The sequence below is a fragment of the Anomaloglossus baeobatrachus genome, chromosome 8 (assembly GCF_048569485.1).
Source record: "Anomaloglossus baeobatrachus isolate aAnoBae1 chromosome 8, aAnoBae1.hap1, whole genome shotgun sequence".
Classification (NCBI taxonomy): domain Eukaryota; kingdom Metazoa; phylum Chordata; class Amphibia; order Anura; family Aromobatidae; genus Anomaloglossus; species Anomaloglossus baeobatrachus.
In genome coordinates, this window is record NC_134360.1 from 223,681,825 (window position 1) to 223,695,252 (window position 13,428).

At 43.4% G+C, this 13,428-nt stretch overlaps 1 protein-coding gene across 1 annotated transcript in view; it reads left to right on the forward strand.

Moving 5' to 3' along the window:
* LOC142249454 (vitellogenin-1-like) overlaps positions 1-13,428 on the forward strand; it is a 141,626-nt gene that overhangs the window by 92,915 nt on the left and 35,283 nt on the right. Inside the window, exons 21-22 of the mRNA XM_075321114.1 lie at positions 8,436-8,649; positions 11,273-11,456. Of these exons, the coding sequence (XP_075177229.1) occupies positions 8,436-8,649; positions 11,273-11,456 (398 nt within the window). The remainder of the gene's footprint in view (positions 1-8,435; positions 8,650-11,272; positions 11,457-13,428) is intronic.

Here is a 13,428-nt window from a genome sequence, read left to right on the forward strand (position 1 = left end):
TTAATCAATAGATCTTGGGTAATAATAATTTCCACAATTGGATGTTATATAAAATGTTCCTGTGCTGAGATAATCTTATATTTGTGTCCCTGCTGTGTACTGTGTAATGGCCGTGTCTGACCGTACAGGGACATTGTCTGATCATACCACATCTTCTGGCTCAGGGAGGACACAGAAGAGTATACACACATTACAGCCGGGGAGATACAGAAGAGTATACAGACATTACAGCCAGGGAGATACAGAAGAGTATACAGACATTACAGCCAGGGAGATACAGAAGAGTATACAGACATTACAGCCAGGGAGATACAGAAGAGTATACAGACATTACAGCCAGGGAGATACAGAAGAGTATACAGACATTACAGCCAGGGAGATACAGAAGAGTATACAGACATTACAGCCAGGGAGATACAGAAGAGTATACAGACATTACAGCCGGGGAGGACGCAGAAGAGTATACAGACATTACTGCCGGGGAGGACGCAGAAGAGTATACAGACATTACAGCCAGGGAGATACAGAAGAGTATACAGACATTACAGCCAGGGAGATACAGAAGAGTATACAGACATTACTGCCGGGGAGGACGCAGAAGAGTATACAGACATTACTGCCGGGGAGGACGCAGAAGAGTATATAGACATTACAGCCGGGGAGATACAGAAGAGTATACAGACATTACAGCCAGGGAGGCCGCAGAACAGTATACAGACATTACAGCCGGGGAGGCCGCAGAAGAGTATACAGACATTACAGCCGGGGAGGACACAGAAGAGTATACAGACATTACAGCCGGGGAGGCCGCAGAAGAGTATACAGACATTACAGCCGGGGAGGACACAGAAGAGTATACAGACATTACAGCCGGGGAGGCCGCAGAAGAGTATACAGACATTACAGCCGGGGAGGACACAGAAGAGTATACAGACATTACAGCCGGGGAGGACACAGAAGAGTATACAGACATTACAGCCAGGGAGATACAGAAGAGTATACAGACATTACAGCCGGGGAGATACAGAAGAGTATACAGACATTACAGCCGGGAAGATATAGAAGAGTATACAGACATTACAGCCAGGGAGATACAGAAGAGTATACAGACATTACAGCCAGGGAGGACACAGAAGAGTATACAGACATTACAGCCGGGAAGATATAGAAGAGTATACAGACATTACAGCCAGAGAGATACAGAAGAGTATACAGACATTACAGCCGGGAAGATATAGAAGAGTATACAGACATTACAGCCAGAGAGATACAGAAGAGTATACAGACATTACAGCCGGGAAGATATAGAAGAGTATACAGACATTACAGCCGGGAAGATATAGAAGAGTATACAGACATTACAGCCAGAGAGATACAGAAGAGTATACAGACATTACAGCCGGGAAGATATAGAAGAGTATACAGACATTACAGCCGGGGAGGACACAGAAGAGTATACAGACATTACAGCCGGGAAGATATAGAAGAGTATACAGACATTACAGCCGGGGAGATACAGAAGAGTATACAGACATTACAGCCAGGGAGATACAGAAGAGTATACAGACATTACAGCCAGAGAGATACAGAAGAGTATACAGACATTACAGCCGGGGAGATACAGAAGAGTATACAGACATTACAGCCAGGGAGATACAGAAGAGTATACAGACATTACAGCCAGAGAGATACAGAAGAGTATACAAACATTACAGCCGGGAAGATATAGAAGAGTATACAGACATTACAGCCAGGGAGGACACAGAAGAGTATACAGACATTACAGCCAGGGAGATACAGAAGAGTATACAGACATTACAGCCAGGGAGATACAGAAGAGTATACAGACATTACAGCCAGGGAGATACAGAAGAGTATACAGACATTACAGCCAGGGAGGACACAGAAGAGTATACAGACATTACAGCCAGGGAGATACAGAAGAGTATACAGACATTACAGCCAGGGAGATACAGAAGAGTATACAGACATTACAGCCAGGGAGATACAGAAGAGTATACAGACATTACAATCGGGGAGATACAGAAGAGTATACAGACATTACAGCCAGGGAGGACACAGAAGAGTATACAGACATTACAGCCGGGAAGATATAGAAGAGTATACAGACATTACAGCCAGGGAGATACAGAAGAGTATACAGACATTACAGCCGGGAAGATATAGAAGAGTATACAGACATTACAGCCAGAGAGATACAGAAGAGTATACAGACATTACAGCCGGGAAGATATAGAAGAGTATACAGACATTACAGCCGGGAAGATATAGAAGAGTATACAGACATTACAGCCAGAGAGATACAGAAGAGTATACAGACATTACAGCCGGGAAGATATAGAAGAGTATACAGACATTACAGCCGGGGAGGACACAGAAGAGTATACAGACATTACAGCCGGGAAGATATAGAAGAGTATACAGACATTACAGCCGGGGAGATACAGAAGAGTATACAGACATTACAGCCAGGGAGATACAGAAGAGTATACAGACATTACAGCCAGAGAGATACAGAAGAGTATACAGACATTACAGCCGGGGAGATACAGAAGAGTATACAGACATTACAGCCAGGGAGATACAGAAGAGTATACAGACATTACAGCCAGAGAGATACAGAAGAGTATACAAACATTACAGCCGGGAAGATATAGAAGAGTATACAGACATTACAGCCAGGGAGGACACAGAAGAGTATACAGACATTACAGCCAGGGAGATACAGAAGAGTATACAGACATTACAGCCAGGGAGGACACAGAAGAGTATACAGACATTACAGCCAGGGAGATACAGAAGAGTATACAGACATTACAGCCAGGGAGGACACAGAAGAGTATACAGACATTACAGCCAGAGAGATACAGAAGAGTATACAAACATTACAGCCGGGAAGATATAGAAGAGTATACAGACATTACAGCCAGGGAGGACACAGAAGAGTATACAGACATTACAGCCAGGGAGATACAGAAGAGTATACAGACATTACAGCCAGGGAGGACACAGAAGAGTATACAGACATTACAGCCAGGGAGATACAGAAGAGTATACAGACATTACAGCCAGGGAGGACACAGAAGAGTATACAGACATTACAGCCAGGGAGATACAGAAGAGTATACAGACATTACAGCCAGGGAGATACAGAAGAGTATACAGACATTACAGCCAGGGAGATACAGAAGAGTATACAGACATTACAGCCAGGGAGGACACAGAAGAGTATACAGACATTACAGCCAGGGAGATACAGAAGAGTATACAGACATTACAGCCAGGGAGGACACAGAAGAGTATATATGGGGAGATAAGGTAAGCACACCAGTGACTATGTAAGGGGAATACATGGAATAGCAGAAACTGCTGTGTGAATACTGACTTGAAAAATCCAATAGCTATATGTAAGAGTGAAAATGTGGAAAATGGAACCTGCATTACTGCCATGAACATATGAATCAAGAGAAATTTAGCTACTGAATTGATCAATGCAATAGAGCCCCAACACTACGCCAAAGTATTTCTCTACGTTGGGGTCCCCAGCTTGTGTGTGTCCTCTCATGCAGTTAAAAAACTTACCGTGTATGGGACGCTGAGACCCAGGCTATGTATGCGTATTGTATGGATTGGCAATAGGTGTGGTGGGGAGGGTTCACAAACGAAAAACTACTAACAATAACGAATAACGTTTGGAACACCATTCTAAGTCTGAACTGAGTGCAAAAAACCTAAAAAAACATCACTATGGGGAGATAAGGTATGCACACCAGTGACTATGCAAGGGGAATACATGGAATAGCAGAAACTGCTGTGTGAATACTGACTTGAAAAATCCAATAGCTATGTGTAAAAGTGAAAATGTGAAAAATGGAATCTGCATTACTGCCATGAACATATGAATCAAGAGAAATTTAGCTACTGAATTGATCAAGTGATGTTTTTTTAGGTTTTTGCACCCCGTTCAGACTTAGAATGGTGTTCCAAACGTTATTCCTTATTTGTTAGTAGTTTTTCGTTTGTGAACCCTCCCCAACCACACCTATTGCCAATCCATATCATACGCATATATAGCCTGGGTCTCAGCTTCCCATACACGTTAAGTTTTTTAACTGCATGAGAGGACACACACAAGCTAGGGACCCCAACGTAGAGAAATACTTTGGCGTAGTGTTGGGGCTCTTCTGCATTGATCAATTCAGTAGCTAAATTTCTCTTGATTCATATGTTCATGGCAGTAATGCAGATTCCATTTTTCACATTTTCACTCTTACATGTAGCTATTGGATTTTTCAAGTCAGTATTCACACAGCAGTTTCTGCTATTCCATGTATTCCCCTTACATAGTCACTGGTGTGCAGAAGAGTATATAGACATTACAGCCAGGGAGATACAGAAGAGTATACAGACATTACAGCCAGAGAGATACAGAAGAGTATACAGACATTACAGCCGGGAAGATATAGAAGAGTATACAGACATTACAGCCAGGGAGGACGCAGAAGAGTATACAGACATTACAGCCAGGGAGATACAGAAGAGTATACAGACATTACAGCCAGGGAGATACAGAAGAGTATACAGACATTACAGCCAGGGAGATACAGAAGAGTATACAGACATTACAGCCAGGGAGATACAGAAGAGTATACAGACATTACAGCCAGGGAGATACAGAAGAGTATACAAACATTACAGCCGGGGAGATACAGAAGAGTATACAGACATTACAGCCAGGGAGATACAGAAGAGTATACAGACATTACAGCCAGGAAGATATAGAAGAGTATACAGACATTACAGCCAGGGAGATACAGAAGAGTATATAGACATTACAGCCAGGGAGATACAGAAGAGTATATAGACATTACAGCCAGGAAGATATAGAAGAGTATACAAACATTACAGCCAGGGAGATACAGAAGAGTATATAGACATTACAGCCAGGGAGATACAGAAGAGTATATAGACATTACAGCCAGGGAGATACAGAAGAGTATACAGACATTACAGCCAGGGAGATACAGAAGAGTATACAGACATTACAGCCAGAGAGATACAGAAGAGTATACAGACATTACAGCCAGGGAGATACAGAAGAGTATACAGACATTACAGCCGGGGAGATACAGAAGAGTATACAGACATTACAGCCAGGGAGATACAGAAGAGTATACAGACATTACAGCCAGGGAGATACAGAAGAGTATACAGACATTACAGCCAGGGAGATACAGAAGAGTATACAGACATTACAGCCAGGGAGATACAGAAGAGTATATAGACATTACAGCCGGGGAGATACAGAAGAGTATATAGACATTACAGCCAGGGAGATACAGAAGAGTATATAGACATTACAGCCAGGAAGATATAGAAGAGTATACAGACATTACAGCCAGGGAGATACAGAAGAGTATACAGACATTACAGCCAGGGAGATACAGAAGAGTATACAGACATTACAGCCGGGAAGATATAGAAGAGTATACAGACATTACAGCCAGGGAGATACAGAAGAGTATACAGACATTACAGCCGGGGAGATACAGAAGAGTATACAGACATTACAGCCGGGGAGATACAGAAGAGTATACAGACATTACAGCCAGGGAGGACACAGAAGAGTATACAGACATTACAGCCAGGGAGATACAGAAGAGTATACAGACATTACAGCCAGGGAGATACAGAAGAGTATACAGACATTACAGCCAGAGAGATACAGAAGAGTATACAGACATTACAGCCGGGGAGATACAGAAGAGTATACAGACATTACAGCCAGGGAGATACAGAAGAGTATACAGACATTACAGCCAGGGAGATACAGAAGAGTATACAGACATTACAGCCAGAGAGATACAGAAGAGTATACAAACATTACAGCCAGGGAGATACAGAAGAGTATACAGACATTACAGCCAGGGAGATACAGAAGAGTATACAGACATTACAATCGGGGAGATACAGAAGAGTATACAGACATTACAGCCAGAGAGATACAGAAGAGTATACAGACATTACAGCCGGGGAGATACAGAAGAGTATACAGACATTACAATCGGGGAGATACAGAAGAGTATACAGACATTACAGCCAGGGAGATACAGAAGAGTATACAGACATTACAGCCGGGGAGATACAGAAGAGTATACAGACATTACAGCCAGGGAGATACAGAAGAGTATACAGACATTACAGCCAGGGAGATACAGAAGAGTATACAGACATTACAGCCAGGGAGATACAGAAGAGTATACAGACATTACAGCCAGAGAGATACAGAAGAGTATACAGACATTACAATCGGGGAGATACAGAAGAGTATACAGACATTACAGCCAGAGAGATACAGAAGAGTATACAGACATTACAGCCAGGGAGATACAGAAGAGTATACAGACATTACAGCCAGAGAGATACAGAAGAGTATACAGACATTACAGCCGGGGAGATACAGAAGAGTATACACACATTACACCTGGGGAGATACAGAAGAGTATACAGACATTACAATCGGGGAGATACAGAAGAGTATACAGACATTACACCTGGGGAGATACAGAAGAGTATACAGACATTACAGCCGGGGAGATACAGAAGAGTATACAGACATTACAGCCAGGGAGATACAGAAGAGTATACAGACATTACAGCCGGGGAGATATAGAAGAGTATACAGACATTACAGCCGGGGAGATATAGAAGAGTATACAGACATTACAGCCGGGGAGGACGCAGAAGAGTATACAGACATTACAGCCAGGGAGATACAGAAGAGTATACAGACATTACAGCCGGGGAGATACAGAAGAGTATACAGACATTACAGCCGGGGAGATACAGAAGAGTATACAGACATTACAGCCAGGGAGATACAGAAGAGTATACAGACATTACAGCCGGGGAGATACAGAAGAGTATACAGACATTACAGCCGAAGAGGACCCAGAAGAGTATACAGACATTACAGCCAGGGAGATACAGAAGAGTATACAGACATTACAGCCGGGGAGATACAGAAGAGTATACAGACATTACAGCCAGGGAGGACGCAGAAGAGTATATAGACATTACAGCCAGGGAGATACAGAAGAGTATACAGACATTACAGCCGGGGAGGACACAGAAGAGTATATAGACATTACAGCCAGGGAGATACAGAAGAGTATACAGACATTACAGCCAGGGAGGCTGCAGAGGAGTATACAGACATTACAGCCGGGGAGGACACAGAAGAGTATACAGACATTACAGCCGAGGAGGACGCAGAAGAGTATACAGACATTACAGCCGAAGAGGACACAGAGGAGTATACAGACATTACAGCCAGGGGGACACAGAGGAGTATACAGACAGCATGGGATCGCAAATTATTCTTTGTGTGAGGTAAAGCCTATTTTATACCCTATTTCTATACCCTGCCTATTTTTAAAAAATGTTTTACGTCACAGAAAGAATAATCTGTGATCCGGTGCTGTATTATCTATATACTCTTCTGCATCCTCCCCGGCCCAGGAGATGTGATATGATCAGACCATGCCCCTGTACTGTCAGACACGGTCATTACACAGTACACAGCAAGGACACATATATAAGATTGTCTCAGCACAGGAACATTTTATACAACATGCAGTTGTGGAAATTATTATTATTACAAGATCTATTGATTAAAATTAACTTTGTTCTTGGGAAAACTCCTTTAAGGAACTTTTTCCATCACAAACAGTAAATTAATAATAAATAAAAAAAAAATAAAAGGAGAAAAAAAGAATAAAATGTTAATAAAAAAAAAAGAAAATAAAACGTAAAATAAAAATAATTAAACAAAAAGGTTGAAAAATGAAGAAAGAAATAAGAAAAATTAATAATAAAGTTGAAAGTGTAAGGACTAATGATTGCTGGGTTGTGAGTCTTCACCGTTGAGCGGTCGCAGCGCGGCGGAGCCGATTTATGTGACAGTAACATCCCAATATCTTGTTCTGGTAAATGATAATGATATGAGGTGTGGTATAGGGTTTGGGAGACGTTTTGCCGCAGAGCGCTCGGGAAGGGAGCAGCGGGCGGCCATTTAATTCCGGCACGGGCCGCGTGTGGCCACCACAAAGGTTTATATCTCAAAAGTTTTTTGGTTTTTTTTAAAACATATTTTCAGTCAATCTCCATGAACAAAACCTTCACTTTTCTCCTGGGAATAATAATAGACTTGTGAGGAACCAGAAACTGAAAAGCACTTAGCAAGAAAAAATCACCCAGATCTCACTAACACAGAAACACAAAGTATCGGCGGGGGATCCCGAGCGGAATTCAAGAAGGATTTCATTTAAAAAGTAGCAGGTTTCATTCAAAACATATTTAATGCCACATTGATACCTGCAGATAATAATGACGTCTCTCCCATCAACTCGCAGGGAAAGTTTTCTGCAGAAGTTCTGAGCAGAGAGAAGGCGTCCGATCACCCGCGCAGCCCCGCAGACTCCCCGGACTATTCCACGTGTGCGCGGACAAGTCATTTTGGCTTCCAGGTTTGCTTGGAGAAGAAAAGCTTGACGGCCGCATCTGCCCGAAACTGCCCCCTTTATCATGTGATTGGGGAGCATGCTGTCAAGGTCACAATTAAACCAGGTAATTTATTAAAAATAATATTTACTTATATAACACTATTAATTCCCCAGCACTTTACATACATACATCACTGTCCCCATTGGGGCTCACAATCTACATTCCCTATCAGTATGTCTTTGCAGTGTTGGAGGAAACACGAGGTGAATCTACAAACTCCTTGCAGATGTTGTCTTTGGTGGGATTTGAACCCAGGACCCCAGCGCTGCAAGACTGCTGTACTAACCACTGAGCCACCATGTCACCCAATATATAGTATAGTGCTAACTACTGAGCCACCATGCAGTGCTAACCACTGAGCCCCCGTGCCGTCCAATATATAGTATAGTGCAGCTAACCACTAAGCCCATGTGTCGCGCAATATATAGTATAGCGGTAACTACTGAACCACCATACCATGCTAACCACAGATCCACTGTACCACCCAATATATAGTACAGTGCTAACCACTGAGCCACCATACAGTGCTAACCACTGAGCCACCGTGCCACCCAATATATAGTATAGTGCTAACTACTGAGCCACCATGCAGTGCTAACCACTGAGCCCCCGTGCCATCTAATATATAGTATAGTGCTGCTAACCACTGAGCCCACATGTCGCTCAATATATAGTATAGTGGTAACTAGTGAACCACCATATAGTGCTAACCAAAGATTCACCGTACCTCCCAATATATAGTACAGTGCTAACCACTGAGCCACCATATAGTGCTAACCACTGAGCCATTGTGCCACCAAATATGTAGTACAATGCTAACCACTGAGCCACCATACAGCGCTAACCACTGAGCCCACGTGCCGTCCAATATATAGTATAGTGCTGCAAACCACTGAGCCCACGTGTCGCTTAATATATAGTATAGTGGTAAGTACTGAACCACCATACAGTGCTAACCATAGATCCACTGTACCACCCAATATATAGTACAGTGCTAACCACTGAGCCACCATACAGTGCTAACCACTTAGCCACCATGCCACCAAATATATAGTATAGTGCTATCCACTAAGCCACCATACAGTGCTAACCACTGATCCCCCGTGCCGTCCAATATATAGTATAGTGCTGCTAACTACAGAGCCCATGTGTCGCTCAATATATAGTATACTGGTAACTACTGAACCACAATACAGTGCTAACCACAGATCCACCGTACCACCAAATATATAGTACAGTGCTAATCACTGAGCCACCATGCAGTGCTAACCACTGAGCCACCATTCCACCAATTATATAGTATAGTGCTAACTACTGAGCCACCATGCAGTGCTAACCACTGAGCCCATGTGCCGCCAAATATATAGTACAGTGCTAACCACTGAGCCACCATAGAGTGCTAACCACTGAACCACCATACAGTGTTAACCATAGAGCCACTGTGCCACCCAATATAAAGTACAGTGCTAACCACTGAGCCACCATACACCTGAGCCACCATACAGTGCTAGCCACTGTGCCACCAAATATATGGTAGAGTGCTAACCACTGAGCCACCATATAGTGCTAACCAATGAGTAACCATGCTGTTAGAATGAGTATTACAGGGAATCTATCTGGAACATCTTTTCTTAGTGGTGTTCCTCTGTTACTCCTCCTGGAAATGTGTCAGTGTGCCTGTAAATACTGTAGCAGTGTCAGCTCTCATTGCACAATGTCAGAATATATAGAGACACATCCTATTCACAAGAAAGAATAGAAATATATTCTAACTTGTCCAGGAGGAGTAACAGAGGGACAGCACAAAAGTTCTAAACTGATGCTCTAGAATTGTGACTTTATGTGGAATGCAAACATTTACTAAATTAGACATGTTAAGAAATCTGCCAGGTTAATTCTGAATACATAGTTCAGGGAAGGTCTGCACTTACCTGCTTTTATATTTCCTTAAGGACTAAAGTTCAGCAATACGGTTTGCAGGACCCTGGTCCGGGAGCCACATTGGTAATCCATAGCCGCCGGACCATGGCCCTGCAAACCTCCCACCTGATACCTCCGCAGCGCCTCTTCTGATTATGGCGCTCATCATAGTCATCGTTACAGCGATCCGTTTGCATGACATCACATCGGGGCTCTAATCAGAAGATGCGCCGAGGATGATGGACGATAAGAAGGAGGTATGCAGGAGAATCCTTGAGTCAGGCTCCACCCATGAGTACCACACTTAAGCAGGGGTGTGCCTGGGGAGCGGCATTACAGCAGCTTCCCCAGATGATGAGCGCCAGAAGGAACCAAAAAAACCTGCGCTTTGGCTCTGATTTTTCAGCATTTGCCTAGTGTGAAAACAATGTAGCAGATGTAGCAGAGCTGACTTTATATTATTGATTTACCTTGTGTCCTACACGCTATAAGAAGAGCTGAAGCTACGAGACTTAAATAGCAAAATTAGTAATAAATCCATTTGCTTAATACACTGCAATTAAATGCGAGATAACGAGTCGCAAAGTAATTACAGCAAAGTTTAGTGAGTGAGAAAGTGCAGAAAGCCGCGCAGCCGCGCAGGACGCGAGGCCTTATTTTCCAGAGATTTGCTTTTATGCCGAACAGACCCGCACAAAGGTGTATTGAATTTCAGGCTCTTCAATAATTAAACTGGTAAGTGCTCCTCTTTTTTTTTCGGTTTTAGCGCACGCGGATGCTTCGGTCGAGAAAATACAAATAGAATTTCAAGCAGGGCCTGGGGCGGCAATGAAAATGGTGCGTTCAGTAAATGTACGGAGAACTGACGGGGAAACGCGCCAGACGGAAAACCCAATGGACCACATGGCTCTATCAAAGCTGAAGAAGATTCTCAGCAGCAGCGAAGGAACGTTGAAGGAGGTAAGAAGGAGTGGATGTGATGTGTGAGCACAGGGGGGGCGAAAATCCCGAAAAAGACCGAATGCATAATGTACAGGAAAATAATAGAGTACAGCAAACAAATGAAGCTACGAGGCCAGAAACAAACACCGCGACCGAGACTAACAGGGACGCAGATAGCGGGGAATCTGTGGATCCAGGGGAGCAGCCAATAACCCCAGACACACGGGGACCATAGATCCCACCGTTTCCCCAGAATTCTGGAATAACAGCACTTGAACCTTTACAGCATTTTTGTACAAGTCATAATTGTGCAAAAATGTTGCAACTTTTGGCAATTTTACGCCGGTCCCGGACAACCCTTCCAACACTTTGAAAAGTAACGGAGCTTACGGTGCTCTCACATCAGCGGAATGTCGCCGCACTGCCGGATCCGGCACACTCCAGTACAGTGCAATACAGTTCAATGGCATCGCGGCAAGCTCCGGTCACATGCTCCGGTCACATGTGACCGGAGCGTGCCGCGATGCCATTGAATTGCATCGCACTGTACTGGAGTTCTGATGGATCCGGCAGTGCGACAAAATACCACTGATGTGAACGCACCTTAAGTCTGGAGGTGGAGCGGCCAAACGTGACTGCAAATTCTTCATAAATTCCACCACAATGGCAAAAAATCTCAGTAGAGCCATGGTCTGGTCTCTTAAAGGGAATCTGTCACCACTTCGACCTTTTTACACTGTTAATATGGGCATACAGGTTGTAGAATGCTGACAATAGTCTTACCTTTATGTCTCCTATCACTGCCTTGTTGTTGAAATATCATCTTTTATCACTTTATGTAAATGAGCTCTTCCAGGCTATGGGGCGGATGCTGCCTGGAAGATAACTCCGCCTCCAGAGCTTATTATAAATAAAAGGGACGTTACCAGTGTGACACAAGTAACTGACACAGAACAGGAGAAATGGAATTTGTCTTCTTTCAAACACATTTTTGCAGTTCTCTGAGCTCTGCTTCATTGCAGCAATGTTGCAGCCCTGTCTGCCTGCGAGCTGGAGGCTGAAGCGGAGAGGAGACTGCAGAAGTGTCAGATATAATCACACACAGCTCTGCACAGAGAGCAGAGAGCGGCCGTCACTCATCACACCGGTAACGCCCCTTTTATTTAAAATAATCTCTAGAGGCGGAGTTATCTTCCAGGCAGCATCCGCCCCATAGCCTGGAAAAGCTCATTTACATAAAGTGATACAAGATGATATTTCCACAACAAGGCATCTGATAGGAGACGTAAAGGTCAGACTATTGTCAGCGTTATACAACCTGTCTGAATATAGTAATAATTTAAAAAAGTCAAAGTGGTGACAGATTCCCTTTAACAAATTTATACACCTTACTCCAGGGCATCCTTTATTGAGATTGGCGTGAACAACTCCAGCCTTTATGCATTGGCCTCTTCATTTTTTCCAAGACAACGAGGCTGATTATTGAAGCAGTTTATACTACTGTTTGTAGTTGTGCAAAATTTTCACAAATTGGGAGCTTTTTTTACATTAGTGTCTGAGCAGAGCGGTGGCACGCAACAGCTGAAAGATGCACCAAACTCAATGAGAAGCACGCGCCTCTTTAAGAATTTGGCGCATCTTTCTCCAGCAAACAGTTACTCAAGACTGGCATCCAAAACTTCAGTCCTGATCAATAGGGGTCAAAGATTTACACGATCATGGATCAGTCCATGAATTTTGTCCATTTCTATTGTGCAAAGTGATGCTAAAGTGCAAATGTTTCGCATCATAACCATTAGTGTAATTACTTACCGCCATAGTGTGACCAAATGTTACATCGTTCAGACTGAATAACTATACAAGACTGCTGGTCGGTTTTCCTCTCCGAGGCCGGGGTGTCCTCCATACAACCTCCCGCTAAAGATCCAACCCCGATTCAGCAAACAGTTGCCGCAGCTGGTGACAAACGTCTCAGCCAAG